Genomic DNA, 16,841 nt, shown 5'->3' with positions numbered 1-16,841 from the left:
CAGCAACAACCCCTGAGGCACACCATTAGTCACAGGCTTCCAGTCTGAAAACAACCTTCCACCATCAGCCTTTGCTTCCTATCATCAAGCCAATTCTGTACCCAGATAGCTAGCTCTTCCTGGATCCCATGAAATCTAACCTTCCAGAGCAGCCTACAATGCAGAACCTTATCAAAGGCCTTGCTGAAATCCATATAAACTACATCTACCACCCTGCCCTCATCAACCTTCTTGGTTATTTCTTCAAAAACTCAATCAAATTCATGAGATATGATCTCCCACGCACAAAGCCGTGTTGACTATCTTTAAACAACCCATCTTTCCAAATGCGTGTATATCTTATCCCTCAGAATTCCCTCCAATAACTTACCTACTACAGACATTAGGCTTACTTGTCTATAGTTCCCACGTTTTTCTTTGCAACCCTTCTTAAACAAAAGGCACAGCATTAGCCATCCTCCAGTATTCCAAGCACCTCACCTGTCACTAATGATGATGCATATATCTCAGCCAGTGCTCCTGCAATTTCTTCTCTAGCTTCCCACAGCATTCTTGGATATACCTGATCAGGCCTTGGAGATTTATCTAGCTTCATACATTTTAAGACGCCCAGCACCCTCTCTGCTGTAATGTACTATCTTCAAGAACATCCCAATTAACTTTCCCATGTTCCCTAGACTTCATGTCTTTCTCCATGGTAAAAAAAGAGAAATATTCATTGAAGACCTCACTCATCTCCTGTGGCTCTACACATAGATGTCTACTTTGGCCTTTGAGAGACACTATTCTCTCCCTAGTTACTCTTTTTCCCTTAATAAACTTAGAAGATCTCTTTGGGTTCTCTGTAATCTTCCTGACCAAAGCTATCTCATGCCCCCTTTTTGCCCTCCTGATTTCTTTCTCAAGTCCTCTTTCATGAATCACAGAAAGTTAGCACGCAAGTACATCAAGTAATTAGGAAGGCAAATAGAATTAGGAAAGCAAATAGGCAAACAGAAGGCAATCAAAAGGTGCCACTACTATGTGCAAAGGACCATGCTTCACAGAAACGAAGTAAACCACAGCAAGCTATGTCGACATTCTAACTTCCTCAAGTTCCACAATCTAAATTTAATGTAGAAATCCAATTTATGGAATGCCTCATTGAGATGACTCATAAGCTCAATAATGCAAATGCAATTATATAGATACAGGATTGTAGTGTCTGAGATATCCTACCTCTGGTGCAAACATAGTTTCATACAATGGATTGAATGTGACTTCTTTCAGAAATGGGTCAAGGTGAACTCCTGTCTCCACATCTTCCTGGAAATAAGGAAACATGGGATTAGGAATGACTCAGCATGATTGTATCATAAATATTTACCACATAAAGCTGTAATATTAAAACTACAAATGAGTTAAAGATGGGAAATCAACTACCCAACCACCTCAAGTTTGGACTCAACACTCCCAAATGATTCAATTAAAAGGCACACCATACAACACCAGGCATTCACCAGAGTATCACTCAAAATATCAGCAGTAAATGTAAGCAAGTGCTTTATTTATTAAAAACAGTTAAATTCAGAGATAATTATAAACATTGAAATAGGCTACTTGTCCCCTCAAGTATGGACTGATGGTTTTCTCCATATTAGAATGTAAAGCTAATGAATATTCTTCACCATACATTTATCCCAGTTATGGATTTCACACAGTAATCTTCCACATTCTATATTTTAGATTGAGATGTGAAAGAAACCAGAACACCTGCTAGAAATCCACTTGGTCACAAGTAAAATGTGCAAACTCCACACAGACAGAACCTCTATCTCTAGTGCTGTGAGAAAGTATCACTAACTGCTGCACTACCATGACACCACCTAAAATTATATGCAGCATTTTCTTTGCCATTATAAATCTATTATTTGTACCTTATAAAATACTTTATAAATCACAACAAAAACAATGTTGTTATTGATCTACCTCTTATTTCCTCAAAGAATTCTGAAAATTGCATAAGCATGATCTATCTCTTAGAATTAAGTGCTCCAGTCCTGATTAGCTTGTCTGTCTCTTTATGCCTCCATAATAGAGACCTTAATAACGTACCAATGGAAAGACTAAAAGGCCCACAACCTCTTATCTTCATTTTCAAAGACAAGCACAATATTCATCTCCTCTGCAAACACTGAGACAAGGTAATTGTTAGCTTTTTGCTGTTCCCCTTATTCTGCCTCTTAGCAGCATTTTGCCTTCACTGATTATTTTCTATCTATCAATAGCAAAGCTTTCTTGCTTTATTCCCTTTGATATACATATAATTATTTATATTGTCAGTATTATTACTTAAAAATATTTTTGTTCTTACCCCTATATTCAATCATAAATTCCTTTCTCCAGTTTACCACTTACTCCTTGCCAGAGACTTTTTCCACTCAGCTTACTAATAATTAGCCATAATGTCACAATTAAGCACCCAATAGTACAATTGGAACCAACCTTTGGTTTCAATTTTTAATCTTGCCCCTCCCCACTTACTTCATTCACCTGTTATCTTCAATGCATTTTCCAAATCTCAGATGAGCTGTTCTACCCTTGCTTTTATTGAAGTAGGTTAAAAATGCAAGAAATAGAAGAAGAGTAGGTCTTTTGGCCCTACTCTGCCATTCAATAATATTAGGGCTGTTCTTTATTACCTCAATGCCACTTTGCAGCGTGGATCCCGTAGAACATAAAACAGTACAGTACAGGGACAGGCCCTTCAGCCCATGATGTCTATGCGGACCATGATACCAATTTAAACCTCATCGTGGACGTGGACATTATCCCTCAATTCCCTGCTTGTTCATCTATCTAAATGCCTCTTAAACATTGCTATCGTATCTGCTTCCACCACTTCTCCTGGCGGAACATTCCGGGCGCCTGCCCCTCTGTGTAAAAAAAACTTGCCTCGCACATCTCTTTTAAACTTTCCCCCTCTCACTTTAAAACTATGCCCTCCTGTCTTAGTTCGATAAAATTCTATCAGGTCGCCCCCGAGCCTCCAACGATCCAGAGAAAAGAATGTTTGTCTAACCTCTCCTTACAGCTAGTACTCTCTAATCCAGGCAACATCCCGGTGACCCTCTGCTGCACCCTCTCCTAAGTCTCCACATCCTTCCTGTAACGCAATGACCAGAACTGCACACATTGCTCCAAATGAGGCCTAACCCAAGTTTTATACAGCTGTAACATGACTTCCTGACTTTTATACTCATCACCCTGACCAAAGAAGGTAAATATGCAATACACCTTCTTTACTAACCTATTTATTTGTGTTGCCACTTTCAGGGAGCTATGGACTTGCACCCAAAGATTCCTCGGTACAGCAATGCTCCTAAGGGTCCTGCCATTTACTGTATACTTTCCACTTACATTTGACCTCCCAAAATGCAACACCTCACACTTGACTGCATTAAACTTCATCTGCCACATCTCTGCCCATATTTCCAACTAGCCTATAATATGCTGAATCCTTTGACAACCTTCCTCACGATCCACAACTCCGCCTATTTTTGTGTCATCTGTAGACTTACTAATTAGCCCGCCTGCATTTTCGTCCAAATCATTTATATATAATATATACGTATCACAAACAACAGAGGTTCCAGCACTGATGCTTACATAATATCACTGGTCAAAGACCTCCAGAGTAACACCCCTCCACCACTACCCTCTGATTTCTATGGCCAAGCCAATTTTGAATCCAAGTCTCAATGGATCCCATTTGACTTTGACCCATATACCTTGATTGCCTTATTTTCAGCAGATTAATGGGTTTCCACTATATCTGAGACTTCAAAGTTCTCCAAACATTCAGCCCAGCTACTAGTGAAGCTGCACCACAATGCCTACCAGCTTTCATGAGCAACCACACTACTCATTGAGCCCTACTTCATTTTACCTAAGCATCATTGCTTTTGTAATTGTTTGCTGCACCTTCACATTCACTTTTAGTGACTGGTATAGAAAAAACCCAAGTCTCTTTGTACATCAAAACTTCACATTCTAACACCATTTAAATAATATGCTGCCTTTCTGCTCTTCCTAGTTAACTTCATATTTATCCATGTTATACTGTATCTGCCATGTTTTTTCACTTGTCCAATCTAAGTTATCTGCAAGCCTATTTACATGAAACCTTTCTAGAAATCACATGGTGCTTTTAACACTTCTGTGGAGAAGGATGGGAAAGAGCCTTAAACACCCATGCTTATCATTGATGCAAAGGTCAACCACAATTCGATAATAAATCACAAAGTAAATCTATAATAGCTATAGTAAGCTAAATAGCTATATGCTTCTGGAAGAGTAAAGCAAGTGGACAATGGTCATTGTTCATAACTTGGTTAATAGGCCTTGTCAAATTTATCATATATTCCCTGGCATAGCTCCACACATCATTAATTTTCTCAGGATTAAAAATGAAAACAGAAGATGATGGAAATACTCAACAGGTCAAGCAACATACAGAGAGAGAGAGAAACAGTTAACATTTAAGGTTGATGACCTTTCTACAGAACTGGGAAAAATTCTGATTTACGAGAGTTTACCTCATTGAAATGTATGAAATTCTGACAGCATTTGGACAGGCTGGATGCAGAGAGGCTGTTTCTTGTGTATGTGGGGAGGTTGGGGGTGGTGGTAAGGGAAAGGTGGTGCAATAGATTGGTGGGGTGGTCTAAAACCCAGAGTCAGCCTCAGGATATACAGCAAAAGATTTGAGACTGAGAAGGGAAATGCCTTCACTCACTTCACTCCCATAGAAGGCAATGGAGGCCAAATCATTGAATGTATGTAAGGGAGATAGGCAGATTTCTAGACACAAAAGGCATCAAGGTATGAAGAGGAAGTGAAAATATGGTGTTAAACTACAGGATTGGAGTACAGGAAGAAGATAGATGCACCATAGAAAACATTCTATCCGGATGCATCACAGATTGATATGACAACTGCTCTGCCGAAGACCGCAAGAAACTGCAGAGAATTGTGGACACAGCTTAACACATCATGAAAACCAGTCTCTCCTCCACGGACTCTGTCTATACTTCTCGCTGCCTCGGAAGAGCAGCCAACATAATCAAAGAACCCTCCCACACTGGATGTTCTCTCTTCTCCCCCCTCTTATTGGGCAGAAAATACAAACCACAAACCACCAGGCTCGAGGACAGCTTCTATCAAACTGTTATAAGACTATTGAATAGACTTTTGAATGATAAAATGGATTCTTGACCTCATAATCTATCTCGTCATGGCGTTGCACCTTGTCTACCTGCACTGCACTTTCTCTATAACTGTAACACTATATTCCACATTCTGTTATTGCTTTTCCCTTTTACTGCTTCGATATACTAATGTGGAGAAATGATCTGTATGGATGGCATGTAAAACTAAGTTCTCTGTACCTCGGTGCCTGTGACAATGATAAACCACCTATTAAAGTATTGAAACACAAAGGGCCGAATGGCCTCCTCCTACTCCCTATTTTGTTCTTGTTTCTATGTAAGGTTAGAATTTTCGTGGAAACGTTTTAGCCCCAATCTTTGAGACGGTAGTATAACAGGAATCACGTCAACTCCACATCCATCCCTCAGCATGTCCATTCAGCAATACTGGGAAACTCCAGCTGCACCCATGTGTACAGCTACCCGGGACCAGGCCAAGGCTTCAGACCTTCAGCACCCACCTTCACGGCGACCTCTGGCGCCGAGTTCAAAGCGACTGACATCGACTTCCCGGAATCAAGAGCCTGCAAATGAACCACGGCGTCGCCGCTGGGAACCTCTCCGTAATCCCCATCAGAATCGTTCCCACTCTCGCTGCCGCTGCCGTACGAAGCCAGAGCCGCGATCGCCGACATCTTGGCCGCTGCCTGGTAAACAAATCGCTGAAGTCGGATTAAAGTCAGATGATAAATGGTTATCGGTCTCCCCTCGGTGGCTTCACTTTAAATCTCTACTTTTCCTGTTCCGTTCAGTCTGATATTATCTCTCGGATTTCTTTCTTTTTTGTCTTTATTGAATATACAATCGAAAGGTCCAAGCCCGGGCCCGGGCATTGCCCGCGGCATCCCGCCTTCACGCGAACCTCATTGGTTCGATTGGCAGAAAGTGGGCGTGTCCCATCGGACCGGGTCTTCCGCTTTTTCTATTGGCCACCTTGTCCTGCCGCTCAAGTGACGTCACAAAGCCGCTACCTCTGCCTGGGTCCATTCCAAGCTCAAGTCAAAGCCATCTCGGCTTGTGCCATTGGGAACTCTCCATGGAGGAACGCCCAGTCCGTTTGGACGGGAAAAGGCAGCTGGAATCCAGGCTGTTCGAGTTCGTGCCGTGGAGTGCTGTGGGAGTTGTTGGAGTGCATCTCCTCTGAGTCCAGAAGCGACGGCAATCGGCGATCTGGGAGAGAGCGGTCCGGTCCTGGTGAGGGTTGATGTTCCCCGTGTGCCAGGCTGACGTGCGCCATTCCCGCTGAAGCGGCGCGGTGTTGTTATCGAGACCGATGCAAACTTGGGGCGGCGGGGCAAGGCGGACCGGCGAGAGGCAGCATCTGGCCTGACGTTGCGACCGTTATCGCCCCGCGCAACGGCGTCCCCTCCTCCTCAAACCGTCGCAGCGAGAATTTCACCCCCTTTTCAACTGGCAAATTAAGAAGGGGGGAAAAAACCCGTTAGAGCTGCGGAGAGTTTGCGCCGAGCTGGGTAGGTGATTTTTCTTTTAATCCCGGTGAATGTGATATGGAGCTTTTGTTCCGTTAATTGCAGCGGCGCATTCTGTGAGTGCGGTCGGGGCGAGTGGAGAGGGGTTAGCGAGGGATGCCTTTTGGCCGTCGTTTTGTTTTTCGCCACAATCCTCTCCTCCCTCCCCGCCCCAGGCCCCGGCAGGTTGTCGGTGCACCTGGGCTTCGGGAACTCCGTCCTCCACACACACACACACACACACACACACACACACACGTCTCCGTTGTGGTGTCCTCGGCTCCGGGCGGGCGCTCCACTCTGAGGGACGTGCCGGAGGCTTGAGTCCGGCTCCTCGCTCGCATCCATAAAAGATCGTGGATCCGGAGGCGGGGACACCCGCTTCCACTGGACGCTCTCGTAAACGAAAACATTGTAAGCGGGGAGGGGGTGGGGTGCTTGCAAATCACATTGCCCGAGTGTGGGGATAGCTCTTTCCCCACCCCCCACCCCCCACTCCGCTCCCACCAAACAAAGAAGTCGCCATCACCCTAACCTGTGCCTGACACTGGGGTAGTGATTACAACGGGCTGCGTATTTTGTTACAGTGTGTGTAGGTTCTGAGGATTAAAGTGCGTGAGTGAACGGAGCATTTCTCTACGCCCTTCTTGCATCAGTAAAGTTTCCAACGTTGTTCGTGCAGTTGCATCCCTGATAAAATTCGACTCGCTGTCCATCAGTGTATTCGATTGGGATGCACGATTGATACTTTATTCCAATGAGATCAGTTGTCCTGGAGTAACTTTGTGAGGATTAGTTTCCTCTCACCATTGAGCTGATGGGACAAAATGAAATTCGTTGCGCTTTGGACTCGGAAAGAGAGCTGAATTGATCTTATCTCTTGCTTGAAACCCTGCCGCCCCTGTACTCGATTCCTACGCCACTGGCAAACCAGAGGTGCTGTCTATTCATTTCATTTTGAATACATCTTTACTCGTCCAGACTGCTTGTGAATCACAGTTTGGAAGTGAAAGAGAAACAAAGCTGTGTGGGTGTTGGTTTAATTCGTAGACTTGTCCGGTTGCACTTTTCCAACATGTGGAGAAGTGAATGGACTTGATTTCAACTCGAACTTAAAATTTAAGCACATAATTGTCTTTATTGTATTTGTGTGTGGATGGAATTACGTTTTTAAAGTAGGGCGGAATGTGTAAGGGTCTTTTAAATCACGATAAGAACAAGGATAGGCCATCCGTCCCTCCGAACTTGCTTTGATATTCAAGATCATGGCTGATCTTCTACCTTAGTGGTATTTTCCTGCGCTGTCCTCCTATTTCTTTGTTCCTTTAATATACAGAAATTCATCGATATCTATTTCGAATGAACTCAACGACTAAGCCTCTACAGCACTTGCGTAAAGAATTCTGAACACATTTTTCCTCCTCTGTCCTGAATGGCCTATGCCTTTGGAGACTGTGACCCCTGATTTTCGAAGGAGAAACATCCTCCTCGCAGCCAGCCTGTCACTTCCATTAAGGAGTTCGAAAGTTTCATTGAGATCTTCTCTCATTCTTCTAAACTCTTGGAGGATACTGGCGTAGTCTACTCAACCTCTCCTGATATGGCAAACCCACTACCCCTAGAACCAGTCCAGTGAATCTCTACTGCACCCCATCCATAGCAGATGCAACTTAGGAAGGAGATCAAAACTATGCATAGTACTGTGCAGTCTCGCCAAAGCCTGATGCAAATACAGTCAGATTTCTCTACTCCTGTATGCAAATCCCCTCAATGATAAAAGACTAACATCCTATTTATCTTCTAATTGCTTGTTGCAGCTGCATATTGGCTTTCAGTGACCTAGGGCTCTGAGGGAGATGGGGGTAAATAGTAAGAAGTTGTTTCTGGTGTCAGGGGTGTCTAAAACTGGAGCATATAGGTTTAAGGTAAGGGGTAAAAGGGAATCCAAGGAAGAATTCTTTTTCATCCAGAGGTTACTTTGAGTCTGGAACTCAATGCCTGAGAGGACAGTGGAGGCAGAGATTCTCGCAACATTTAAACGTTTAGATGAACACTTGAATCGCAAAGGCATAGAGGTTATGGGCCAAATGCTGGAAAATGGGATTCGTATTGAGGGGTACTCAATAGTAGGCTCGGACATAGTGGGCTGAAAAACCTGTTTCCATGTTGCATAACTGATTCTCAATGACTACAAGCAAAGAAATGTGTGATGTTGCCATTCATTAAATGTTGTGCAGAATAACATTCCCGAATACTGAAAATCTTATGCATGGAGAATTTGTAGTCTATAATCTGATGACGAGGATTTTGCTGCACTTGTTTTGCTATGACTTTTTTATAATTGTAACATAAATGTCTTGCAAAGTGATTGTTTCAGTAATACCCATCTAATTGTGTTGCAGTTCTTCCCTAGTGCAAATTGGAAATCAGAAAAGATAAGTGACCTGAGCAGAGTGTGGAACTCTTGCAGTACCATTAACAAAATTGAGTAGTTGGCATTTGCATTGTAAGGCTGATGCTGTCTATTTGAGTTTTATGCATCTAGCCATTTTTTAATTTGAGCAAATCATACTTTATCACAAAATAGCATTGCATAACTTTTGTTAGTTTAGTTGTAATTCAAATACAATATTGTAAATATTCTGTGCGCACAATTTACTAGAAGTGCAAAATAAGAAGCAATTAGGTAATGTTTTTGTTTTAGCTGGGTTTTTGAACTAACATATAAAATCATAGCTGTGTGTTGTAAATGAATGACAAATGTTAAGGAGACTAATTGTGAACGATATTTCAAGTAGTCATCTTAAGGCACTGAAAATCATTGGACGAAAAGGTCAGATTTTGTAATATCATGGAAGCCATGACTTTGGTTGTCATACTACATTAAATCAGTAGCTGCCTAATAAATGAGTGACATGTCTTCCAACCAAATTAGTTAATGGTGTGGTTTCTTTTCAGAAAGCCTTTCTCACTAGGATTGTAGAAAGCCCTATTTTGAGCAGTGGATACATTTTTGAGTTGAGTAACTTCAAATGCTTCCGTATGAAAATCCCACATTTTTGTTTACTTTATGGAGTGTATCCACACTATCAAATCCACATGTTAGTATGGTCATGCATTTCTCTTGAGATATAAAATAGACAAACTTTCAAATGCACTTGCCTATTTTTTTTCCGATCAGTGGAAATGGATAATGTAATGAGATGAGCTCAATATAAATCTAGAAACAGATTTACTTTTGCCAAATACAAATGACTGACTATAAGCAGCAATTTTGGACTTTTAAAATCTTCCCAATACATCCCACTATACAGTGAGAAATACAAACACAGAACATCAGCATTGTTCAGTTTTTTAAATTTTCTTAAGTACTGAAATCTTTGCCAGAATATAGTTCCAGGCTCAGGCCAAAAGCTTTTTTCAGCTTTTATTAAATATGGTTGACCCTGACTGGGTTCAACACCCCTTTCTGTTGATCCTGATCTTAGGAGGCAGACTCTTGCCTATTTACCTTAAGAGTTACCCATTTGAGCTAGCATAAGTCTTGTTATGAGTAGTTGTAAATGAACCTTTTGCAAATTATCCAAACTAAAGTACATTGACGGAACTGCACACATTCAATACCCTGTGTGAATACTAATCTGAATCTCTCAGCCCTGCTATTGTGTGCTATTAACCTCTTGTTTAATCCAACATTTACAGTGCATATTAGACCAATGGCCACCAATGGATCATGATCGGTATTAACTATGGTTAGTAAAAGTGGATTAGTATGGAATTTGACTTTTGGCTTCTCTGCTTATTCTAAGGGCCCCTTATACTGGATTTGCTACTGTGTGTGGAATTGTGGTGTAATCAAATTTACACGTGATTCCATGGAATTAACAACTCTTGCATGTGTTGGCTAATGTTGACAGTGAAATCCTTGTTTTTAAAGTGCTTTTGGTCAATGTATTTTCCCTGGTGAAATCTGATTTGTTTTCAGAATTCAGAAATTTATTGGAGTCTACCTAGCACAATTATCTCTGAAGATGTTTGTCTAGTAGATGGTTGCAGAACCAAATCTTCCTTTCTCTCCATTCTTTTAGATTTTGAAATTGGAAAATGTGAAGCTTGCACCATTCTTTTGTAATTTAAAATATTGACAAGGATGTTTAGATGATGTTGACTTTGTTAATTGTACACCAGCTTGGTTTCAGATATATTTGATCATTTTGTATTTTTCACACTTCTAATTGCAGAAATGTTAGTTCATCTTGCTTGATACTTATATTGTATCTGAATTAGTTATTGAGTTAAAATCCCACTTTAGAATTATAGTAAGTAAAGTTGGTACTCTGATTCGGTGCTGAATTGCTATCTCTCCAGTGAGGCATTTAATCCTGTCTTTTTATCCCTGTGCCTGTCTGATTAAGCTCGGAGGACAAAAATAAAACTGGAACATGATCCTTATTTAAAGAATGGCATCTCTACCTAACACTGTTTGTAATGCAAAAAATAACCACTGTATTTTCCTAGATCATAACAGTAATAAACTCCTTGAAAAGAGCTTCTAGGCTGTCCAAGGCTATGTGCTCTGTATGCATGCACTTTTTTTTCCTGTTTATACTTGCCTCCCTTGGCTTTTCTCTACTTTCATTTTTTTTTCCCCCCCTCCCCTCCACCTATTTGCATTTTAGCTCTTTTCCTGTTCCTCCACATTAGGTCCACTATCTACCACCATTGTTCTTAAATCATATTCTCATCATTCAGGATAATTTGTGTGAAATGCCCCTTGAGATTGTCTTGTGCATTATAACTAGTAGTTAAAAGCTAATAATTTGCTCTTCCCCAGTAATCTTTACTGATTAGACGTGTGTTGAGGATTTACTCTATTCTGGAGAGTAAATGATACAAACTAGGAAACATAGCATAGACCACTTATTTCCTGAGATCTTTTATTTTTAAATTTAAATGTATTTGCTACTATTTGTTTACATTATATATTACTGAATATATGAACTAGTATCGGAAGAAATTGTTATAATGAACTGCAGTCCCCATGGATTTTTTTCAATGATTACATTAAAAATAACCCAATTCATTTTGTATATGTGCTGTGTCTGGCTTGTCCACTCACTGACTGCTCATTTATTGTTTGTGCCATGTATTCTTTGCTTTCTCCATTCGCCTTAAGGCTTCGCTTCTACTTCCTATTTATCCTCCTCCTGCTCCTTCACACTAGTGATTAATATCACTGAAGTTAAATTAAATACAGTTTTTTTTTAGTTTATTTAATAAATTAAATTTTGCCATCCAATGTATGTAAAAAAAAAGCTATGGTCTAAGCAATAGATAAAATTTACAGGACACTTTGATTTAGTTGATGAAATTAAATCAAGAGCTGCAGATGCTTGAAGTACCTAGTAGGTTAGGCAGCATCTGTGAAAAGAGAAACAGTTAACGTTTCAGGTTGAAGACCTTTCACTGGAACTGACTTAGTTCAAGCTTTATAGTATCAGGAATTGAATGTTAAAACTTTTGAGAAAACCACTTGACAGACTGGTTAGTTGTACCATTAGCTTTGCACACGAGCCATATTTTTCATTCTACACAAACTTACACCAAATTGTACAGAAGTATAATTGAAAAATATTTTAGTCTCCTAATGTAATATGCTTGAATGAATTTTGACAACATATCCATTTTTCTTTAAAACATGTTCAATCTTCTCGAAGAAAGATTTATGAAGTACTCAAAACAATCTACCTTGTGTTCTCATTAAATCTGAGGTGAACAGCAACTAATTTGAAAATGAATGTCAAAATTCCATTATTTTTTATGATTTAATTCATTTTTTACCTACCAGGTTGACTTGGCCGCATCTTGTTATAAATTTGCCTTTGACCTTCATTTTAAAAACTTGAGCATACAGTCAAAGTTGATGTAAGCCAAAGGTCAATCCAGCGTTTTTTTTTTGTAATTTAAATTTTCAAGACATGGGTGTCATTGTCAAGGCTGGCAATCTCGTTTTTGGGAATATGATAGAAAGCAGCTGCCTTGAACCACTGCAGTTCTTCTAGTGAAGGTTCTCCCACTTTAGATAGAGTTCCAGAATTTAGATGCAGTGACGATGAAGGAACTTCAATATATTTCCAAGTTGAAGTGGTATGTGAGGAGTGGAGAGAACCCTAAGGGTTTCAGGTGCATGGGATGATGTTCCCATGCAGCTGAAGCCCTTACCTTTCCTACAGTTGTGTGTTTGGGAGCTGGCGTGGAATAGTCCAGGAGAATAACAGCAGTACACTTATTAGGTCCTCGATGCTGTGACCACTGTGCGTGAAAGTGGAAGGTGTGGATGTTAAAGATGACAGATGCAATACAAATCAAGTGGGTTGCTTGGTCCAAGCTGCTCTTGATCTGCTTGAATGTAATTGGAGCTGCACTCATCCTGGCAAGTGGAGTGTGTTCATTCACACATCTGATTTGTACCTTGTAGATGGTGTAAAGGATTTGGGGTGTCAGGAGGTGAGTCAACTTGCCTTTGAGAATTTGAAGTATTGCAATCTTTTCCCCTTCCTCATGTCCTACTGAATGTTTGTTCTGCAAGCAATATAGTTGTAATTTATTTAAAATGTCAAATTTGAAATTGTTCTACAACAAAATGTTTGAAATCTAAATGTATTTGAGGATATCAAATGTAAAATAGCTCCACACTGGAAAACTCCATGTATTTGCATTATTTCAATATAAATTTTAATTTATTTTGTAGAAGGTTGCTGTGCTAATTATTAGCCAACACATTTGTCTATATGAGAAATTCATTAATTGTAAAGAACTTTGAGATGTTCTGAAAATATAAAGTGAGGTTATTTAAATTTATTTCTCAAGATGAATTATTTTAATTGCAGCTTTGTTCACAATTTTTGCAGTTGAACTCTAGTAACTTTTTATCTTAGTTTATAATGGTTCTGAAGTTGAAACCAAAATGATACATGTGACACAATGAGTTTACTATCCTGTTGCCTTATCACAAATGTTGTCACCCTTGCAGTATTTCAAATTGTTAAACGACATTGCATTGTAACCAATGTATTTGGGCTGCCACAAAAGAATGCTGAGATAAATTGTGTTGGATTAGACTTAATGGATTTTGTTTACTAAATATTAGTAGACATAGAAAACCTACAGCACAATACAGGCCCTTCAGCCCACAAAGTTGTGCTGAACATGTCCCTAACTTAAAAATCACTAGGCTTACCAATGGCCCTCTATTTTTCTAAGCTCCATGTACCTATCCAACAGTCTCTTAAAAGACCCTCTCATCTCCACCTCCACCACCGTTGCTGGGAGTCCATTCCACACACTCGTCACTCTGAGTGGGGAAAAAAAACTTACCCCTGACATCTCCTCTGTACCTACTCCCCAGCACCTTAAACCTGTGTCCTCTTGTGGCAACCATTTCAGCCCTGGGAAAAAGCCTCTGACTATCCACACAATCAATGCCTCTTATACACCTCTATCAGGTCACCTCTCATTCTCTGTCACTCCAAGGAGTAAATGCCAAGTTCACACAACCTATTTTCGTAAGGAATGCTCCCCAATCCAGGCAACATCCTTGCAAATCTCTTCTGCACCCTTTATGGCTTCCACATCCTCCTGTAGAGGTGACCAGAACTGAGCACAGTACTCCAAGTGGGGTCTGACCAGGGTCCTATATAGCTGCAACATTACTTCTCGGCTCCTAAATTCAATTCCACAATTGATGAAGGATGGTACACCGTATGCTGCCTTAACCACAGAGTCAAAATGTGCAGCTGCTTTGAGCGTCCTATGGACTCTGACCCCAAGATCCCTCTGATCCTCCACACTGCCAAGAGTCTTACCATTAATACTATATTCTGCCATCATATTTGACCTACCAAAATGAACCATTTCACACATCTAGGATGAACGCCATCTGCCACTTATCAGCCCAGTTTTGCATCCTATCTATGTCCCGCTGTAACCTCTGACAGCCCTCCACACTATCCACAACACCTCCAACCTTTGTCATCGGCATACTTGCTAACCCATCCCTCCACTTCCTCATCCAGGTCATCTATAAAAATCACAGAGTAAGGGTCCCAGAACAGATTCCTGAGGTACACCACTGGTCACTGACCTCCATGCAGAATATAACCCGTCAACAACCACTCTTTGCCTTCTGTGGGCAAGCCAGTTCTGGATCCACAAAGCAATGTCCCCTTGGATCCCATGCCGCCTCACTTTCTCAATAAGCTTTGCAAGGGGTAACTTATCAAATGCCTTGCTGAAATCCATATACACTACATCTACTGCTCTTCCTTCATCAATGTGTTTAGTCACATCCTCAAAAAAAAATCCAATCAGGCTCATAATGCAGGACCTGCCCTTGACAAAGCCATGCTAATCATATTATACCTCTCCAAATGTTCATAAATCCTGCCTCTCAGGATCTTCTCCATCAACTTACTAACCACTGAAGTAAGACTCACTGGTCTATAATTTCCTGGGCTATCTCTACTCCCTTTCTTGAATAAAGGTACAACATCCGCAACCCTCTAATCCTCTGGAACCTCTCCCATCCCCATTGGTGATGCAAAGATCATCGCCAGAGGCTCAGTTTCCTCCCTCACCTCCCACAGTTGCCTGGGGTACATCTCGTCCGGACATCTGTACGTGTAAGCTGCCATGCCCCAAGTGCTTAATTCCCTTTCTCCAATTTGTAGTTTACCTTATCCCTTCGTGCAGTGTGGTTAAATCACTTTGGAGGGTTGTTTTTGAACTATAGATTTATCACTAGAGATCATTAGAAATTCTTGACAGGCAGCACTAAAAAAATATTATGGTAACATGCAAGTTTGTTTTGTTCCTTTGAAATCTTTCCTTTTTTAAAAAAAAAAGTTTTATGCTAAAATGCAGTAACTACCAGGAATACTCATCTATACTTGAATTCTTTTTGGTCTAAAGCCCAGTCAGATTAAATTAGTCATAGCACTTGCAGAATGGGAAATGTAATTGCAGTTACTGTTTCTGCTAGCCATTTTGTAACCTGAAAAGTTTGCAGTTGAGCATGGTTGGCAAGAGATCATGAGTCTCCATCTTCTGGAGAATGAGAAAATTGAATAAGGCAGGGAAGATTTTGAATTGCTTATGGAAAGTCTGTTATTTTGCCACTCAAAATTTCTTTCTTTTAATTTAAGATATCTTTATTAGTCACGTGCATCAAAACACAATGAAATAATCTTTTGCATAGAGTGTTCTGGGGGCAGCCCACAAGTGTCTGACGCCAACATAGCATGCCCACAACTTCCTAACTGGTAGGTCTTTGGAATGTGGGAGGAAACCAGAGCACCCAGAGGACACATGCAGACACGGGAGAACGTATAAACTCCTTACAGACAGCGGCGGTATCTCATAACCTGGTGATTAGGTATTCAGCATATGACTGGTGCAAGAAAACAATGTATTTCTACTTCCAGGTTTATGGGACTTTTCATTTTTCAAATGCTATGATTATGGGCCCTTCTGTACTATTATAATTCATTACATGTGCTCATGCTATTACAAGATTGATCTTGATAGAGATTGTTCTTCAGTATCGTATAGCACTCTTGGGCAGTTTCGATGAAATAAAAACCTTCAGTATGTTATCCTGATTTGTTTGTAATAACATTTTTCACAAAAAAAAGCTTGTGCCAAAAGTTAAGGATTGTATTATGTTATTTTAGCTTTACCTTTCTGTCTTAAACAGCAGTTGAATAATTACAAATTAGGAAATTAATCCATAGATATCGGCACCGTTAACTCGCCAGCAATTGTTTTCTTTTAACACACAAAGTACACATCTCTCCAAGATGATTGCGATTGTATATCGGTATGCTTAGCAGGAGTAGTTATCTATTATACTCAAAAGATCAGAATCATTTATTACTGACTTGTGTGACCTGATTTGTTTTGGAGCAGCAGTACAGTGCAAAGACCTGAAATTACTATAAATTACAAAAATAGTGCAAAAATAAAAAGAATAACGACTGTTCAGAAATCTAATGGTGGAGGGGAAGAAGCTGTTCCTGAATCGTTGAGTGAGTTTTCAGGCTTCTGTACCACCAGTTCCCCAATG

The 16,841-nt window shown here is 40.5% G+C and overlaps 2 protein-coding genes across 3 annotated transcripts in view; one reads left to right on the top strand and one right to left on the bottom strand.

Moving 5' to 3' along the window:
• cdc40 (cell division cycle 40 homolog (S. cerevisiae)) overlaps positions 1–6,109 on the bottom strand; it is a 103,363-nt gene extending 97,254 nt beyond the window's left edge. The window contains exons 1-2 of the mRNA XM_052024715.1: positions 5,711–6,109; positions 1,219–1,305 (exon numbers count right to left, since the gene is read on the bottom strand). Of these exons, the coding sequence (XP_051880675.1) occupies positions 1,219–1,305; positions 5,711–5,884 (261 nt within the window). The 5' untranslated portion in view covers positions 5,885–6,109. The remainder of the gene's footprint in view (positions 1–1,218; positions 1,306–5,710) is intronic.
• Positions 6,110–6,206: 97 nt separating this feature from the next.
• wasf1 (WASP family member 1) overlaps positions 6,207–16,841 on the top strand; it is a 69,409-nt gene continuing 58,774 nt past the window's right edge. Inside the window, exon 1 of one of the 2 annotated variants that reach the window (XM_052024716.1) lies at positions 6,207–6,721. The gene's annotated coding sequence lies outside the window, so the exon portion shown is untranslated. The remainder of the gene's footprint in view (positions 6,722–16,841) is intronic. The other variant, XM_052024717.1, reaches the window with a different exon arrangement.

This window comes from Pristis pectinata, chromosome 10 (genome assembly GCF_009764475.1).
Source record: "Pristis pectinata isolate sPriPec2 chromosome 10, sPriPec2.1.pri, whole genome shotgun sequence".
Classification (NCBI taxonomy): Eukaryota; Metazoa; Chordata; class Chondrichthyes; order Rhinopristiformes; family Pristidae; genus Pristis; species Pristis pectinata.
Note: the sequence above shows the minus strand (reverse complement) of the source record. Positions and strands in the feature narration are given on the sequence as shown.